This window comes from Anomaloglossus baeobatrachus, chromosome 2 (genome assembly GCF_048569485.1).
Source record: "Anomaloglossus baeobatrachus isolate aAnoBae1 chromosome 2, aAnoBae1.hap1, whole genome shotgun sequence".
In the NCBI taxonomy this organism is placed as follows: Eukaryota; Metazoa; Chordata; class Amphibia; order Anura; family Aromobatidae; genus Anomaloglossus; species Anomaloglossus baeobatrachus.
The window spans coordinates 188,544,191-188,564,405 of record NC_134354.1 but is presented as its reverse complement, the minus strand read 5'-3'; the positions used below and the strand labels follow the sequence as shown (position 1 = coordinate 188,564,405).

Sequence of the window (20,215 nt, the reverse complement as noted above, 5' to 3'; positions counted from 1 at the left end):
CAGTGAGGAAAGGTAAGTATAAACGTTTATTTTTTTTTTCCTGTGCCATAGGATAGAGGCCATATAGCAGGATGGGGTATATAGTAGGAAGAGGGCATATACCAGGATGGGGGTATATAGCAGGATGGGGGTATATAGCAGGATGGGGGACATATATACAAGGATGGGGATCATATACAAGGCAGAAGGATCATTACCAGGATGGGGTACCTTAGTAGAGAATTTGGGGACATTACCCCCATAACAGTGTCAGCAGCAGATCCTCACCCCATAACAGTGTGTCATGACCACATTTTTTGCTTAAAATTTTATTTTCCTATTGTCCTCCTCTAAAACCACGGTGCATCTTATGGTTCGGTGTGTCTTATAGTCCGAAAGAAGGGAATTTTGTTTACTTACCGTAAATTCCTTTTCTTCTAGCTCCAATTGGGAGACCCAGACAATTGGGTGTATAGCTATGCCTCCGGAGGCCACACAAAGTATTACACTAAAAGTGTAAAGCCCCTCCCCTTCTGCCTATACACCCCCCGTGCTCACGGGCTCCTCAGTTTTGGTGCAAAAGCAAGAAGGAGGAAAAAATTATAATTGGTTTAAAGTAACTTCAATCCGAAGAAATATCGGAGAACTGAAACCATTCAACATGAACAACATGTGTACACAAAAAACAGGGGCGGGTGCTGGGTCTCTCAATTGGAGCTAGAAGAAAAGGAATTTACGGTAAGTAAACAAAATTCCCTTCTTTGTCGCTCCATTGGGAGACCCAGACAATTGGGACGTCCAAAAGCAGTCCCTGGGTGGGTATATAATACCTCATAATAGAGCCGTAACCGGCTCCGTCCTACAGGTGGGCAACCGCCGCCTGAAGGACTAGCCTACCTAGGCTGGCATCTGCCGAAGCATAGGTATGCACCTGATAGTGTTTCGTGAAAGTGTGCAGGCTCGACCAGGTAGCCGCCTGACACACCTGCTGAGCTGTAGCCTGGTGCCGCAAAGCCCAGGACGCTCCCACGGCCCTGGTAGAATGGGCCTTCAGCCCAGAGGGAACCGGAAGCCCGGAGGAACGATAAGCCTCGAGAATTGGTTCCTTGATCCACCGAGCCAGGGTTGACTTGGAAGCTTGTGTCCCTTTACGCTGGCCAGCGACAAGGACAAAGAGTGCATCCGAGCGGCGCAGGGGCGCCGTACGAGAAATGTAGAATCTGAGTGGTCTCACCAGATCTAACAAGTGCAAATCCTTTTCACATTGGTGAACTGGATGAGGACAAAAAGAGGGTAAGGAGATATCCTGATTGAGATGAAAGGGGGATACCACCTTAGGGAGAAATTCCGGAACCGGACGCAGCACCACCTTGTCCTGGTGAAACACCAGGAAGGGGGCTTTGCATGACAGCGCTGCTAGCTCAGACACTCTCCGAAGCGAAGTGACTGCTACTAGGAAAACCACTTTCTGCGAAAGGCGTGAGAGAGAGATATCCCTCATTGGCTCGAACGGTGGTTTCTGAAGAACCATCAGCACCCTGTTCAGATCCCAGGGTTCTAACGGACGCTTGTAAGGAGGTACGATGTGACAAACCCCCTGCAGGAACGTGCGAACCTGTGGAAGTCTGGCTAGGCGCTTCTGAAAAAAGACAGAGAGCGCAGAGACTTGTCCCTTAAGGGAGCCTAGTGACAAACCCTTTTCTAATCCGGATTGAAGGAAGGACAGAAAAGTGGGCAAGGTAAACGGCCAGGGAGAAACACCCTGAGCAGAGCACCACGACAGGAATATTTTCCACGTCCTGTGGTAGATCTTGGCGGACGTTGGTTTCCTAGCCTGTCTCATGGTGGCAATGACCTCTTGAGATAATCCTGAAGACGCTAGGATCCAGGACTCAATGGCCACACAGTCAGGTTCAGGGCCGCAGAATTCAGATGGAAAAACGGCCCTTGAGACAGCAAGTCTGGTCGGTCTGGTAGTACCCACGGTTGACCGACCGTGAGATGCCACAGATCCGGGTACCACGACCTCCTCGGCCAGTCTGGAGCGACGAGGATGGCGCGGCGGCAGTCGGCCCTGATCTTGCGTAACACTCTGGGCAACCGTGCCAGAGGAGGAAACACATAAGGGAGTTGAAACTGCGACCAATCCTGAACTAAGGCGTCTGCCGCCAGAGCTCTGTGATCTTGAGACCGTGCCATGAACGTCGGGACCTTGTTGTTGTGCCGGGACGCCATTAGGTCGACATCCGGCATGCCCCAGCGGCAACAGATCTCCTGAAACACGTCCGGGTGAAGGGACCATTCCCCTGCATCCATGCCCTGGCGACTGAGAAAGTCTGCTTCCCAGTTGTCTACGCCCGGGATGTGAACTGCGGATATGGTCGAGGCTGTGGCTTCCACCCACAGCAGAATCCGCCGAACTTCCTGGAAGGCTTGCCGACTGCGTGTCCCGCCTTGGTGGTTGATGTATGCCACCGCTGTGGAGTTGTCCGACTGAATTCGGATCTGTTTGCCTTCCAGCCACGGCTGGAACGCTTTTAGGGCAAGATACACTGCCCTTATCTCCAGAACATTGATCTGAAGGGAGGACTCTGTCTGAGTCCAAGTCCCCTGAGCCCTGTGGTGGAGAAAGACCGCTCCCCACCCTGACAGGCTCGCGTCCGTCGTGACCACAGCCCAGGATGGGGGCAGGAAGGATTTCCCCTCCGACAGAGAAGTGGGAAGAAGCCACCACTGAAGGGAAGCTTTGGCTGCCCGAGAAAGGGAGACGTTCCTGTCGAGGGACGTCGACTTCCTGTCCCATTTGCGGAGAATGTCCCATTGAAGTGGGCGCAGATGAAACTGCGCAAAAGGAACTGCCTCCATTGCTGCCACCATCTTCCCTAGGAAGTGCATGAGGCGCCTCAGGGGGTGTGACTGACCATGAAGGAGAGATTGCACCCCTGTTTGTAGTGAACGCTGTTTGGTCAGCGGAAGCTTCACTATCGCTGAGAGAGTATGAAACTCCATGCCAAGATATGTCAGTGATTGGGCCGGTGTCAGATTTGACTTTGGAAAATTGATGATCCACCCGAAACTCTGGAGAGTTTCCAGAGCAATGTTCAGGCTGTGTTGGCATGCCCCTTGAGAGGGTGCCTTGACAAGTAGATCGTCTAAGTAAGGGATCACCGAGTGTCCCTGAGAGTGTAGGATTGCTACCACTGTTGCCATGACCTTGGTGAAGACCCGTGGGGCTGTTGCCAGGCCAAAAGGTAGTGCCACGAACTGAAGGTGTTCGTCCCCTATGGCGAAGCGCAGGAAGCGCTGATGCTCTGGTGCAATCGGAACGTGGAGATAAGCATCTTTGATGTCTATTGATGCCAGGAAATCTCCTTGGGACATTGAGGCGATGACGGAGCGGAGCGATTCCATCCGGAACCGCCTGGTTTTCACATGCTTGTTGAGCAGTTTTAGGTCCAGAACGGGACGGAAGGATCCGTCCTTTTTTGGCACCACGAACAAGTTGGAGTAAAAACCGTGACTCCGTTGCTGAAGAGGAACCGGGATCACCACTCCTTCCTCCTTCAGAGTGCCCACCGCCTGCATAAGAGCCTCGGCTCTGTCGGGGGGTGGAGATGTTCTGAAGAAACGAGTCGGAGGACGAGAGTTGAACTCTATCCTGTAACCGTGAGATAGAATGTCTCTCACCCATCGGTCTTTTACTTGTGGCAGCCAGGCGTCGCAAAAGCGGGAGAGCCTGCCACCGACCGAGGATGCGGTTTGAGGAGGCCGAAAGTCATGCGGAGGCCACTTTGGGAGCGGTTCCTCCGGCGGTCTTCTTAGGACGTGACTTAGACCGCCATGCATCGGAGTTCCTCTGATCTTTCTGAGGCCTTTTGGACGAGGAAAATTGAGATCTGCCCGCGGTCCGAAAGGACCGAAACCTCGATTGTACCTTCCGTGGTTGAGGTCTGTTTGGTTTGGACTGGGGTAAGGATGAATCCTTTCCCTTGGATTGTTTAATGATTTCATCCAATCGCTCACCAAACAAGCGGTCGCCAGCCAATGGCAAACCGGTTAAGAACTTTTTGGAAGCAGAGTCTGCCTTCCATTCACGTAGCCACATGGCCCTGCGGAGTACCACCGAGTTGGCGGATGCCACCGCCGTACGGCTCGCAGAGTCCAGGATAGCATTAATGGCGTAGGACGCAAACGCCGACGCCTGATTGGTTAAGGACACCACTTGCGGGGCAGATGTACGTGTTACTGCATTAATCTGTGCCTGACAAGCTGAGATAGCTTGGAGTGCCCATACGGCAGCGAATGCTGGGGCAAAAGACGCGCCTATAGCTTCATAGATGGATTTCAACCATAGTTCCATCTGTCTGTCAGTGGCATCTTTGAGTGAAGCCCCATCTTCCACTGCAACTATGCATCTAGCCGCAAGTCTGGAGATTGGAGGATCCACCTTAGGACACTGAGTCCAGCCCTTGACAACCTCGGGGGGGAAGGGATAACGTGTGTCCTTAAGACGCTTGGAAAAACGCTTGTCTGGACAGTCTCTGTTTTTCTGGATTGCCTCTCTGAAGTCAGAGTGATCCAGAAACATATTTAATGTACGCTTTGGAAACCTGAAACGGAATTTCTCCTGAGAAGCAGACTCAACTGTAGGAGCTGGGGGAGAAATATCCAACACCTGATTGATGGTCGCTATAAGGTCATTCACTACTGCGTCACCTTCAGGCGTATCTAGGTTGAGAGCGGCTTCAGGATCAGAATCCTGATCTGATACCTCCGCTTCATCCTCCAGAGAGTCCCCCTGCAGGGACCCTGAACAGTGTGATGAGGTGGAGGGATTTTCCCAGCGACCCCGCTTGGTCGGCCTGGGACTGCGGTCCGTGTCAGAGACCTTACCCCGGGACCCATGGGTCACCCCAGGGGCACTTTGCTGTTCCAATTGAGGGGGACCCGGGGTCAAGGATTGGATAGAGCCCGGGGCCTGAATCACCGGTCTGGACTGCAATGCTTCCAGTATTTTAGCAGACCATTTATCCATAGTCTCAGAAAGTTTGTCAGCAAAGGCTGCAAACTCCGTCCCTGTCACCTGGACAGTGGTAGCAGGTGGATCCACCTGGGCCACCAGTCGCAGAGGCTCCGGCTGAGTAAGTGCCACAGGGGCCGAGCATTGCACACAATGAGGGTCAGTGGAACCTGCCGGTAGTACAGCTGTACATGAGGTACAAGTTGCAAAGTACGCCTGTGCTTTGGCACCCTTGCTTTTTGCAGATGACATGTTGTCTCCTCTGAGAACAACCAGGAGGGTATATAGCCAAAAATCAACAGAGCGACCGTACAGTGCTTCGGTACTCAGTGGGGCCAGCACCATAGGTGCTGCTTACCGACCGCTCAAAGCAGTTGTGTGGTCACCGGATTCCCTGCCTGGGTCTCCCTGTGTTGTCTCTCCTCTCCAGCGTCTGAATCGCTGACAGGAATGGCTGCCGGCGTTCTGTGGGGAGGAGGAGATCGTGGGCGTGCCCAAGAAAAGTGCGGGAATCCAGTGCCCCACTGTACTGAGTGAGGGGGGAGGAGGATACTAATGTATGCTCCAGCCCTCCGCTGACGATCCGTGCAGCGTCCCGCCCCTTCCCTGACTGGCAGGCCTGTGGGCGGGAATAAACGACACTAGGCCGCAGAAGCCGGGGACTAAAGTATAAGCGCGGCCGCGCGGTAGTCCCCCGGCGCACAAACACACCCAGCAGTGCTGGAAAGTGTCTGGCACAAGGGCTCCATGTCCGGCGCACTAACACACCCAGCCGTGCTGGAAAGTGTCTGGCACAAGCGCTCCATGTCCGGCGCACTAACACACCCAGCAGTGCTGGAAAGTGTCTGGCACAAGCGCTCCATGTCCGGCGCACTAACACACCCAGCAGTGCTGGAAAGTGTCTGGCACAAGCGCTCCATGTCCGGCGCACTAACACATCCAGCCGTGCTGGAAAGTGTCTGGCACAAGCGCTCCATGTCTGGCGCACTAACACACCCAGCAGTGCTGGAAAGTGTCTGGCCCAGGCGCTGCATGTCTGGCGCACTAACACACCCAGCCGTGCTGGAAAGTGTCTGGCACAAGCGCTCCATGTCCGGCGCACTAACACACCCAGCAGTGCTGGAAAGTGTCTGGCACAAGCGCTCCATGTCCGGCGCACTAACACACCCAGCAGTGCTGGAAAGTGTCTGGCACAAGCGCTCCATGTCCGGCGCACTAACACACCCAGCAGTGCTGGAAAGTGTCTGGCACAAGCGCTCCATGTCCGGCGCACTAACACATCCAGCCGTGCTGGAAAGTGTCTGGCACAAGCGCTCCATGTCTGGCGCACTAACACACCCAGCAGTGCTGGAAAGTGTCTGGCCCAGGCGCTGCATGTCTGGCGCACTAACACACCCAGCCGTGCTGGAAAGTGTCTGGCACAAGCGCTCCATGCGCGGTCCCCACGGGGACACAGAGTACCTCATAGTAGCAGGGCCTTGTCCCTGACGATACTCAGCTCCTATCCTGCAGATTCCCAGGGGCTGCGGAGGGAGCACGGTCTCATGTGCCTGGAGACCGATCCTGGATCCCACTTCACCCAGAGCCCTAAGGGATGGGGAAGGAAAACAGCATGTGGCTCCTGCCTGTGTACCCGCAATGGGTACCTCAACCTTAACAACACCGCCGACAAAGTGGGGTGAGAAGGGAGCATGCTGGGGGCCCTGTTATGGGCCCTCTTTTCTTCCATCCGACCTGGTCAGCAGCTGCTGCCGACCAAGCTGTGGAGCTATGCGTGGATGTCTGCCTCCTTCGCACAAAGCATAAAAACTGAGGAGCCCGTGAGCACGGGGGGTGTATAGGCAGAAGGGGAGGGGCTTTACACTTTTAGTGTAATACTTTGTGTGGCCTCCGGAGGCATAGCTATACACCCAATTGTCTGGGTCTCCCAATGGAGCGACAAAGAAAATACGGTATAACATGGATCTCGGTATTCTTTATGTGCATTATTCGGTAACTTGCCTGCTGTGCAATAAAACACATCTGGTAATCTTACCTGCGTCTCAAGTGTTATTTCTTTCACAGCCTCGGTAACCGTGTTCACACCTAACAGACACAGGCTTTAATTAGAACATAAATGTGATTTATAGTGATATGGTGTCACAGGATTATTTATACTCAACTACAAAACTCAATTTTGCTAACAAGAAACATGGAAGACATTTACCTCAATTCATCAGGATTGGTGAGAATGAGGGGACGTGTAGGAGCAAGATGCCCCCGATTCAATACAGGCGCACAACTCAATCAGGAGCATCTGACCAGTAGCTTATGCCACAAGTCCTACTCCAGTCCCTGATTGGATTAAGATTTCTGGTGTAGCGAAAGGTGGAACTTGTTATGAATTAAACGAGCAGAGTCATGCCCTCTTCTATGCCTCAGCTCTGACACTTTGTCAGAGTGGGAAAAACTGGCATGAAATTACAAAAGTTGCAACATTTTTGCTCAATTCCGACATAGGCAAAATGTTACAACTTTTCAAAGCAATTTACACCTGAATTCTGAGGACAGCATTGCTTTGATAAATCAGATCCATTAGGTTTGGTTAATCAATTAACTGAAATAATGATTGTGCTAAATACCAAGACTGTTTAGCCTCCTTTGGCCAGAAATGGTATTATTTTAAGATTTTCTATATTTGGGGATTTTATTAAGCAAGAAAAAAAAAATGATAACTCTCTATCTTATGTCAGGCTAAAGTTATAAAGATTTGAGCCTGGACTTATTGCTGCTGTTCCTGTTTTCTAGAGTAATTTGCTCCTTTTTAGAGTCTTTAATATTTGTGACTTATTCTCTACACAATTTTCCCAATTTTTATGTTTTGTATTTTTTTCTTGACAACTTTACTTATCCAGATGTTTTAGACGGATTCATAAGTTGGGACTTTTACCAAATGCCGCAAGTTTCGGGCGCTTCTTACTCTAGTCTCTGCCTGGAGTAAGGTTTCTGGAGGAGTTCTCATTTTGGCTCTTTTTATGGACAAACCCGTGACTTTATAGGAGGATTTGCAACTATTGGTGTTGAAACCCCACAAAAAAATAAAATAAATATAATTATATAAGATATATAATATTATAATAATAATAATAATAATAATAAAAAATAACTGTATTTTCAATTATATGCCACATTTGTTAACTGCCTGAGCCATTTTAAAGAGTTTGGAGGAAAAACCATTAGGACTACAGTAAAAAATAAAGGAGGGGGGTATAAAGGGAACCAATCACCAGGATTTTCGTATATAAGGTAAAGCCAGAGCAGTACTGGCACTATCATGCATATTATCTACATACCATTAGTGGTCAGCTCGGATGTTTAGGATTTCAAATCTAAGAAAGTGAAGTTTAAAAATTCGTCAGCTTTTTGATTGACAGTTTCACCGAAGCATATAATAAGCGGGGGGATATTCATCTGGATTCCCGCCCCCCCCGTTCCTTCCTCTCTCCGACTCCATGTTAATTTTTCTATACAGTAAAATGGCATCGGAGTTGGCGCCTGCGCATATCGCTTATCTCCGACGCCATCTTTCTGAAGCCTGCGTTACACCTTGCTATTCTATTCTTCCGACTGAGAAGGCGGCGAATGCACCCTCGCATCTTCTGCTCTCGTGACCGCGGCACTGACAACAGCAGAGGAGAACAGCTGACCAGCTGATTGGACGACACTGTGCCTCCTCAAGACACTGTGCCAGCGCCAGGTTGAAGAAGACAGAAGACCAGGATCATGGAGGGGTGAGAAGGAGTAATAAACATGGAGCCTTTAAGTGTGTCTGTGTATGTTATTTCTAATAAAGTATTTTTTCTGTGTGGTGTCTTTTTTTTTTAACCCTTTATTGGAGATTCTCAATGGCCGGGTCAAACTTGGCTTGACATTAAGAATCTCTGGCTTAGAGTAGCTAGTAAAACAAAGCTGGTATTAACCCCTTATTACCCAGCGTGTCACCCGGCACCGCCGCTGGAAGAGTTGGGTACAGCGCCAGAAGATGGCGCTTCTATGAAAGCGCCATTTTCTGGGGCGGCTGCGGACTGAAATTTGCAGCAGAGGGCCCAGAAAGCTTGGGCCACCCTGCGCTGCGATTCCAGTCCCAAGCTGCCTAGCTGTACCTGGCTGGATACAAAAATTGGGCGAAGCACTCGTCTTTGTTTGTTGTTTTTTTTTTTATTATTATTTTATGAAATCCAAGTGATAATTAAAAAAAGGGCTTCCCTGTATTTTTGGTTCCCCGTCAGCTACAAATAGGCAGCTGCGGGTTTGGGGGCAGCCCGTACCTGGCTAGTACACAAAAATATGGTGAAGCCCACGTCATTTTTTTAAAAAAATTATTTAAAAAAAATAAAAAAAATGTGTGGGCTTCCAGTGCATTTTCTATTGCTAAGAGTAACCCAAGCAGCTACTGGCTGATAACCCCCACTGCTTGGTGTTACCTTCACTGGAAATGAAAAAGCCAGGGAAGCCCCCTTTTTTTTTTTTTTTAAGTATTTTGCCCAAAAAGAAAAAAAAAAAAAAAAAGTGGGCTTCGCCATATTTTTGTATGCTAGCCAGGTACAGCAGGCAGGTACGTGCTGCCCCCAAACCCGCAGCTGCCAATTTGTACCTGGCTGGGAACCAAAAATATAGGGCAGACCCTTTTCATTATTTCATGAAATAAATAAAAAAAACTACATGGGCGTCATCCAATTTTTATACCAAGTCAGATACAACTAGGCAGCTGGGGACTGGAATCCACAGCACAGGGTGGCCCAAGCTAGCAAATTGCATTCCGCAGCTGCCCCACAAAATGGCACTTTCACAGAAGCACCATCGTCTGGCGCTGTATCCAACTCTTCCAGCAGCCCTGGGTAATAAGGGATTAATACCAGCTTTGTTTTACCAGCTGCTATAAGCCAGAGTTTCTAAATGTCAGGCCAAGTTTGACCTGGCCAGTAAGAATCTCCAATAAAAGGGTAAAAAAAAAAACCCCAAAAAAAAACAAAAAAAAAAAAACCCACACACACCACACAAAGAAAAAAAACCACTTTATTAGAACTAAATACACAGACACACTTGGAGACTCCATTACTCCATCTCACCACTCCACGATCCTGGTCGTCTGTCTTCTTCAACCTGGCGCTAGCACTGTGTTTTGGGGCTGCACGGTGTCCTCGGATCAGCTGTTTTCCTTTGCTGTTGTGACCGCACGCGCTGCCACGGTCACGAGAGCAGAAGATGCGAGGGGCGCATGCGCCACCCTCTCAGTCGGAAAAATAGAACAGCAGGGGGTAACGCGGGCTTCAGAAAAATGATGCAGGAGATAAGCGCTATGCGCAGGCGCCAACTCCGAAGCCATCTTACTGATTAGAAAAATTAGCATAGAGCCAGAGAGAGGGAGGAACAGGCGGCGGGGGGGCGGGAATCCAGACAAATACCCGCCCGGTTATTATCTGCTCCGGTGAAACTGTCAATCAAAAAGCTGACTAATTTTTTTCTTGGATTTGAAAGCCTAAACATCAGAGCTGACCACTGGATGTAGATGATCTGCCTGATAGTGTCAGTACTGCACTGGCTTTACCTTATATACGAAAATCCTGATGATTGGTTCCCTTTAAACTTTGTAAAACAATTGCAATTGATGTATCGAGCCCTTGGTGATTTGCTCTCCATTTGGCCTAGTAAAAAACACCCCTCTAACCTCTCAGTCACACAAAACTTGCCATTTCATCCCTATGCCTTGTGAAGTTTGCACATAAATAAGCATTGTATGATGGGGGAGGCGCACAAGTCACCCTTACCTGCATGATGAAAAGTGTCAACCCAACCACCGTCTCCATCATCCTCTTCTATGATGGCTTCCTGTTCATCGGAGTACTCCATCTGCTTACACCTCTTGTAACAGGGCACTGAGGGGAGAAGTAATTGTCAACGCATATAGGAGAAGTACCTCCGTCAGCTACCTTCAAATACATCTCTTAAGCCATGCCCTCCAGCTTTTGCCCTACACATCCCCGTATCTGAAGCTTGGCTCTTTTATGCTCTATGTCAGTGTGACTGTAATACATCTTAACAGCGAGCATGGACACTAAGGCAGGAGAAAGGACACAACCTGTGCATATATAACATATCCGTTGTCCCACTGAATCATACTGCAGTGCCAATTAGCCAGCCCATGCTCAGTCCAGACCGGATCACCAGATTGTGCCCCCACCTCTTCATTCATTTGGAGCTGAATATATTTAAGTGTAACCTGCCATTTTAGAATAAGCTGTCCTGTGCGTGTTAATGAGGAAGAACACTATTTCTGCCATTATATGACTTGTATGTTGCATTATTTACTAGTTGTCCCTTCTGCTCCATTCACTAGAAGCCTCAGCATTTTCTCTTAATGTGCTTGGCCACTTTCGTCCTCCAGCTTATCCTCCCTCTACGGAATTCTATTTGCTAGTGGAAGAAACAGCCAAGAGTTACAGTGCACTTATTGGACTGTTTTGATTCTTACATGTTCCTCCATTACCCCCCTCAGGTATTATAAGCCTGGATGCACAACATGTAACAAGGCTGTTGGAGCTTGCTCCGAGACCTGCTGAAGACTTCTCCAGGCCTGCATGGTAGCCATTCAATGACGACGGGGTAGATTTCTAAAGATGGTTTAGAGCAGAGGTCCCCAACCTTTCTCACTACGAGAGCCACATTAAGCTCAGAGAGGGTCGCTAGCCAAATTCAGCTCAGAGAGGGTCGGGAGCCACATTTAACTACCACCCCGTCACAGGAGTGACACCCAGAGACCCCATTACCAGTTCAATGACAGCCAAAGTTTTTCCAAAGAAATCAAACCGAGGGGTTCCTATCTTACCAGTATTCAAATTTGCTTTTCAGTGAGGGCCTACTCTCTTAAAATTACCATCTAGGGACCTGCTCTTCATAGCTGTTTTCTAGACCTAGTGCTTATGCACAATACTGGAATACAGCGGTGAGCTGCACAACATGGGGCCATGACTCACAGGTTGGAGACCCCTGGTTTAGAATAACACAATTTACCTCTTGTGGTATATATAGCATGCTCTTACCATTCTTTGTCATTAGAAACTGCTTCTCATTGGGCAGATAAGCTTTAATTTTTAATTCTTCACCGGCTGCCCTAAAGTAAAAAAACAAAAGATGTGTAACAAAGCAAATACCGTATTTTTCGCTTTATAAGACGCACCTGATTATAAGACGCACCCCCAAATTTGGTGAAGGAATAGAGAATTTTTTAATAAATGGGGTCCGTCTTATAATGCCAGTGTCCGTCTAACAAATAATATAGGGTATATGTCCCTCATAGCCCCCTCATCCTAAAATTAGCCCCCTTAATCTGGATATGGCCAACCTTATATTGAACACGTCCCCCAGTGATGCCACATTTCCCCTGGGGCAGGCACACAGGCCCCCTGGGGCAGGCACACAGGCCCCCTGGGGCAGGCACACAGGCCCCCTGGGGCAGGCACACAGGCCCACTGGGGCAGGCACACAGGCCCACTGGGGCAGGCACACAGGCCCACTGGGGCAGGCACACAGGCCCACTGGGGCAGGCAGACATCACCCTCTGTTACATATCACCCCCATGTTGCTGCTTTTAGTAAAATAAACTCTTTCCTTACCTTCTGCAGCAGTGTCTTGTCTGGTGTCACCCTCCTCGGGGTTGAGCTCCTCCTGTCTCCTGCACTTCCTACTTCCTGGTTCTAGTGCAGGTCATGTGATCAGGACAGCAGAGAGATATACGGGAGGCCATATCTAACACAGGGGGAGGGGGGATCCTGTGCGATCAAAGGTACGCACAGGCAGATAGTATGCACAGCTCCCCCAGCCCATCAGCGCGATGCAGTTTCAGCACCACGCTTCTGATGGACAGCGGCTGTGCATATTATATGAGCGGGAGCAGGAGATCAAACGCTGCTGCTCCCAGCACTGCTCCAGAGCTGCCCGCACCTCCACTGGACACAGAGATATATATTATATATATTATATATATATTAGATATTAGATTATATATATATATATATATATATATATATATATATATATATATATATATATATATATATATATATATATATATATATATATATATATATATATATATATATATATATATATATATATATATAATCTATCTATATATACACACCCCCCCGGGCAGCACGGTGGCTCAGTGGTTAGCACTGCAGTCTTGCAGTGCTGGGGTCCTGGGTTCAAATCCCACCATGGACACCATCTGCAAGGAGTTTGTATGTTCTCCCCGTGTTTGCGTGGGTTTCCTCCGGGCACTCCGGTTTCCTCCCACACTCCAAAGACATACAGATAGGGACTTTAGATTGTGAGCCCCAATGGGGACAGTGTTGCCAATGTATGTAAAGCGCTGTGGAATTAATAGCGCTATATAAATGAATATAAATGAAAATAAATTAATAAATAAGATGCACCCCCTATTTTCCCCCAAAATTTGGGGGAACAAAAGTGCGTCTTATAAAGCGAAAAATACGGTAATCCCAAAAATCAATGCAGCACATACAAAATAAATGTTAATCCAAACAACTTCATAAGGCTATGTTCACACAGGACGTTTTTGCAGCGTTTTTTTCTGACCAAAACCGGACCTTGTGGCAGGATGTCTCCTGGGAGTCATCTGCGGTTTTGGTGCGTTTTTACAGCGATGTTTTTTTGTGATGTCAAGACCTGCAAGGGTTCAAGAGTACCTGAGTGCTGGGCCATGCCGGTATTAACCTGGATCCGGCACTCTGATAGTAAAAAAATAAAAAAGGTAGAGTAAAGCAAGCGTGCTATACTTACCAGTCTCCGGTAGATGCTAGAGTGTATGCGCTCCATCCAGGTATGACGTCATTCATCAGGCCCATATCACATGGGGGGCAGGGGAGCAAAGCATGATTGTAGTGGAAGGGAGAAAACATCGCCAAGCTCACTAACCAAGCTGGTCACGACCGCTAACCCAGCTGGTCATGCCCACTAACCTGGAAGGAGCCCATACATTCTAGGCTCAACTATACCTGCTCCCGGAGCCCCTCCTACTTCCGTTGCTGCTAGTTAGCCTCATGCATATTCACTGCTTGCCCCTCCACTGGAGTCTGTGGGTCTAACGTACAGTAAAAAAATAAATATAAAATGACGTAGGGTCCCCCATATTTTGATACCCATCACAGATAAAGCCTACAGCCACAGGCTGCAGCCCCCAGCTGTGGGCTTTATCTTGGCTGTGTATCAAAATAAGAGGGACCCCATGCTGTTTTTTCAAATTATTTAAAATAATTAAAAAAAACAAAACAAAAAAAAACAACAAACAAACAAACAGCTTGCGGTCTCCCCCAATATTGATACCCAGCCAAGATAAAGCCCACAGCTGGGGGCTGGTATTCTCTGGCTGGAGAGACCCAGCCTAAAAATATCAGCCTGCAGCCGCCCACGATTGTCGGAATCATTAGATATGACAATCCGAGCACTTTACCCGGCTTTCCTGAATTGCCCTGGTGTGGTGGCAATCGGGGAAATAAGGGGTTAATCGTAGCTCATACCTGCGACTAAGCCCTAGATTGGTAATGGCAGGCGTCTGAGACATCCCCATCACCAATCTGTTATAAGTGACAAGAAATAAACACTGAAAAAATCCTTTATTTGAAATGAAATACAAAGAGACCCCTCTTTCACAACTTTATTAACCCTCAACACCCTGCAGGTCCGACGTCGATTCAGCTCTGCTGAAGATCATAGGGAGCGGCCATAGAACTGGACTGCCCGCTGTCAGTTCCAGAGAATGAATGAGCCGCACGATCAGCGGTCACTTCACTCAGGTGATTCCCGGTCACAGCTGGTGATACCTGTGACCGTAAATAGCTTACGTGAGGTCACCACTGAATGAGAGGCTCACTGATTCTCTGTATAGACCCACAGACCAGGTCTGTGATTGGTTGCAGTCAGATGCTGGTGGCACGTCTGACTGCAACCAATCACAGATGAAAGCAGTGAATATGGAATGATCGGGGAAATGGAGGAGCCGCGGGAACATACAGCAATGTCAGGGATTCGGTAAATATACCGCGCCTGCTCCAATCCCCCTATCCCCACCACCATTTAAGTGACAGCCAGATACCCTGGATAGATTCCGGGCCTAGCCAAGTTTTTTTATTAACCCAGTTATACCCGCTGATCCAGGGTATCTGTGAATCCACCTGTCACTAGGGTGAAAACTGTGGCAAAAGCGCTGAAAAGAATGGACATGCTCATTCTTTTCAGAACGCAGCAAAACCAGGTGTGTTTCACAAAACTGTCAGGAAAAAATTCTGACGTGTTTGTGTGTGTGAGCATGAGATTTCAGAAATCTCATAGACTTTGCTGGGACTGTAAAAAGCAGTGGTTTAGCATGGATTTGCATAAAACCAAGGCAAATCTACAGCTATAAAACGCTGCAAAAATGCCCAATGTGAACATAGCCTCTCTCAAGTCCATGGGTAAGAAGATTTTTGGCCTGTTACACATGTTATCTAAAAGAAGGAAAAGACCTACAAGAAGATGATAAAACTTCCAGCCAGCAATCCTTTAATACACAAAGTTTAAAAAGCAAACAATGTAGATGAGCCTGTGATGCATTATTTAGTGTTTGTCAGCTCATTACCAGCGTGAGATAGCTGACACGGCGCATATCACATCAATTTTTAAGTAGGCAGCGTGCCGGAATAGTCTCGTTAACACAAACTAAAAACTGTGCAAAATCTAATTGAAAACATCAATTCTAAACAAAAATCGGATTTCCCACCAGAGTAGTTGAAAATGCTCCTCTGAATACACACACTGTATATGTAGTGATGAGTGAGCTCTGCCATGCTCGGTGCTCGTAATGAGCATTTGGACGGACTCTACTCAAGTACCGAGTAGGATGGAAGTTAGTGGGGAACTTGAGCATTTTTCTGAAAATTCTTCTGGAAAAATGCTTGCGTTGCCCATTGACTTCCATTACTCTGTACTTGGGTGGAGTGTGTCCGGGCGTCCCACTGCTCATTACGAGCACCGAGCACTCAATACGTATGTATATGTACTTTTTTGAGGTTTTGTTCATGAGTGTAGACACATCAAATATATAACTAAATGATGGGGCATCGGATTTATTTCCACTCAAATTGTAATTTGTTTAATTCTCCTGGGCGTTCATTATATGAGCTACAGAAAGTACCTGACACCCAGTGGGGAAAAAAATAATATATATACACACACTACAGTTCAAAAGTTTGGAGTCACCCAGATAAAAAGTATGATTTTTCATGGAAATGACAAAATTATCAAATGAGTTGCATAATGTATAAGTAAATATAGTCCAGACATTGACGAGGTTAGAAATAATCATTTTTAATTGAAATAATACATTTTCTCCTTCAAACTTTGCTTCTGTCACAAAATGCTCCTTTGCAGCAATTCCAGCTTTTCAGACCTTTGGCATTCTAGCTGTTAATTTGCGGAGGTAATCAGGAGGTATTTCACCCCATGCTTCTAGAAGCTCCTCCCACAAGTTGGATTGGCTTGATGGGCACTTTTTGCATACCATACGGTCAAGCTGCTCCCACAACAGCTCAATAGGGTTGAGATCTGGTGACTGGGCTTCCCACTCCATTACAGATAGAATACCAGCTGCCTGCTTCTTCATCAAATAGTTCATGCATAATTTGGAGGTGTGCTTTGGGTCATTGTCCTGTTGTAGGATGAAATTGGCTCCAATCAAGCTCTGTCCACAGGGTATGGCATGGCATTACAAAATGGAGTGATAGCCTTCCTTATTCAAAATCCCTTTTAGGCCATATACGCACGCTGTGTAACATTTCTGCAGTCAATCCCCAGCAAATCCTATGGGTTTAAAAAAATGCTGTGCGCACACTGAGTTTTTTTTAAACCTGCGGATTTTCCCGCGGAATTTCCGATGCGGAACTAATGTGCATGTCATTTCCTTTCTACAGGTACCTGCGGTTTTTGCCATAGATAATGATAAAATAACCCGCAGGTTCCAACCCGCGGAAAAATCGCGGCAAAAGCAAGGGTGCGTTATTACCGCGGTTTTTACCGCAGGTGCGGTATTCTGCCAGAGGGTACGGATTTTTCTTAAGTAAAGTTCATTTTCTAGTGAGCACATAGTCTTACATTGTACAAACCTCCCACTCTACCAGTACCACAACAACCCTAGGCCATCACATTACCTCCACCATGCTTGACAGATGGCTTCAGGCACTCTTCCAGCATCTTTTCAGTTGTTCTGCGTCTCACAAATGTTCGGTGTGATCCAAACACCTCAAAATTCGATTTGTCTGTCCATAACACTTTTCTCTAATCTTCCTCTGTCCAATGTCTGTGTTCTTTTGCCCATATTTATCTTTTTCTTTTATTAGCCAGTCTCAGATATGGCTTTTTCTTTGCCACTCTGCCCTAAAAGCCAGCATCCCGGAGTCGCCTCTTCACTGAAGACATTGACAGTGGCATTGTGCGGGTACTATTTAAAGAAGCTGCCAGTTGAGGACCTGGAGGGGTTTCTTTCTCAAACTAAAGACTATAATGTACTTGTCTTGTTGCTCAGTTGTGCAGTGGGGCCTCCCACTTCTCTTTCTACTCTGGTTAGAGCCCGTTTGTGCTTTCCTATGAAGGGAGTAGTACACACCGTTGTAGGAAACCTTCAGTTTCTTGGCAATTTCTCACATGGAATATCCTTCATTTCTAAGAACAAGAATAGACTGCAGAGTTTCACATGAAAGTTCTCTTTTTCTGGCCATTTTGAGAGTTTAATGGAACCAACAAATGTAATGCTCCAGATTCTCAACTAGCTCAAAAGGAAGGTCAGTTTTATAGCTTCTCTAATCAATAAAACAGTTTTCAGCTGTGCTAACATACAGTCATATGAAAATGTTTGGGCACCCCTATTAATGTTAACCTTTTTTCTTTATAATAATTTGGGTTTTTGCAACAGCTATTTCAGTTTCATATATCTAATAACTGATGGACTGAGTAATATTTCTGGATTGAAATGAGGTTTATTGTACTAACAGAAAATGTGCAATCCGCATTTAAACAAAATTTGACCGCTGCACAAGTATGGGCACCCTTATCAATTTCTTGATTTGAACACTCCTAACTACTTTTTACTGACTTACTAAACCACTAAATTGGTTTTGTAACCTCATTGAGCTTTGAACTTCATAGGCAGGTGTATCCAAATCATGAGAAAAGGTATTTAAAGGTGGCCACTTGCAAGTTGTTCTATTTGAATCTCCTATGAAGAGTGGCATCATGGGCTCCTCAAAACAATTCCCAAATGATCTGAAAACAAAGATTATTCAACATAGTTGTTCAGGGGAAGGATACAAAAAGTTGTCTCAGAGATTTAAACTGTCAGTTTCCACTGTGAGGAACATAGTAAGGAAATGGAAGAACACAGGTACAGTTCTTGTTAAGCCCAGAAGTGGCAGGCCAAGAAAAATATCAGAAAGGCAGAGAAGAAGAATGGTGAGAACAGTCAAGAACAATCCACAGACCACCTTCAAAGACCTGCAGCTTCATCTCGCTGCAGATGGTGTCAATGTGCATCGGTCAACAATACAGCACACGTTGCACAAGTAGAAGTTGTATGGGAGAGTGATGCGAAAGAAGCCATTGCTGCAAGCACGCCACAAACAGAGTCGCCTGAGGTATGCAAAAGCACATTTGGACAAGCCAGTTACATTTTGGAAGAAGGTCCTGTGGACTGATGAAACAAAGATTGAGTTGTTTGGTCATACAAAAAGGCGTTATGCATTGAGGCAAGAAAACACGGCATTCCAAGAAAAGCACTTGCTACCCACAGTAAAATTTGGTGAAGGTTCCATCATGCTTTGGGGCTGTGTGGAAAATGTCGGCACCGGGAATCTTGTTAAAGTTGAGGGTCGCATGGATTCAACTCAGTATCAGCAGATTCTTGACAATAATGTGCAAGAATCAGTGACGATGTTGAAGTTACGCAGGGGATGGACATTTCAGCAAGACAATGATCCAAAACACCGCTCCAAATCTACTCAGGCATTCATGCAGAGGAACAATTACAATGTTCTGGAATGGCCATCCCAGTCCCCAGACCTGAATATCATTGAAAATCTGTGGGATGATTTGAAGCGGGCTGTCCATGCTCGGCAACCATCAAACTTAACTGAACTGGAATTGTTTTATAAACAGGAATGGTCAAATATACCTTCATCCAGGATCCAGGAACTCATTAAAAGCTACAGGAAGCGACTAGAGGCTGTTATTTTTGCAAAAGGAGGATCTACAAAATATTAATGTCACTTTTATGTTGAGGTGCCCATACTTTTGCACCGGTCAAATTTTGTTTAAATGCGGATTGCACATTTTCTGTTAGTACAATAAACCTCATTTCAATCCAGAAATATTACTGAGTCCATCAGTTATTAGATATATGAAACTGAAATAGCTGTTGCAAAAACCCAAATTGTTATAAAGAAAAAAGGTTAACATTAATAGGGGTGCCCAAACTTTTTCATATGACTGTACTTGCACAAGGGTTTTCAAGGGATTTCTAAACATCCATTAGCCTTCTAACACAGTTAGCAAACACAATGTACCATTAGAACACTGGAGTGGTGGTTGCTGGACATGGGCCTCTATACAGCTATGTAGATATTGCATTCAAAACCAGACGTTTGAAGCTGGAATAGTCATTTACCACATTACAATGTATAGAGTGTATTTCTGTTTAATTTAATGTTAGCTTCATTGAAAAAAAAAAAAATAAGCTTTTCTTTCAAAAATCAGAAAATATCTAAGTGACCTTAAACTTTTGAACTGTAGTGACATACAGTATATATAATTATAATACACACACGATCCGTTTGCTTTTCTTTTTACAATAGGACCCTATGGAGAACATATGCTTATATAGTAGGATATCTGGCACTTGGAAAGAAGCACTAGTGACGTATACCTCCGATGGGAGACACGAACATTGGAGAATACAGCCAAGCACGGTATGCCTCCATTTCAGTGATTGATAGGCAATATATTTCATTTGATCTGTTCACAATTTTTAAAATGGGGTCCTTTGGAAACTATGGCTTTGACTAATGCGGGCGTCACACGGGACGATAAATCGTGCGATCGCACCCGTCCCCGTCGTTTGTGCGTCACGGGCAA

At 46.6% G+C, this 20,215-nt stretch overlaps 1 protein-coding gene across 1 annotated transcript in view; it reads right to left on the bottom strand.

Annotated features, from left to right (window-relative positions):
* The window catches only part of ATG3 (autophagy related 3), an 81,142-nt gene that overhangs the window by 40,614 nt on the left and 20,313 nt on the right, over window positions 1-20,215 (bottom strand). The window contains exons 5-7 of the mRNA XM_075335549.1: window positions 12,079-12,149; window positions 10,807-10,914; window positions 7,035-7,084 (exon numbers count right to left, since the gene is read on the bottom strand). Of these exons, the coding sequence (XP_075191664.1) occupies window positions 7,035-7,084; window positions 10,807-10,914; window positions 12,079-12,149 (229 nt within the window). The remainder of the gene's footprint in view (window positions 1-7,034; window positions 7,085-10,806; window positions 10,915-12,078; window positions 12,150-20,215) is intronic.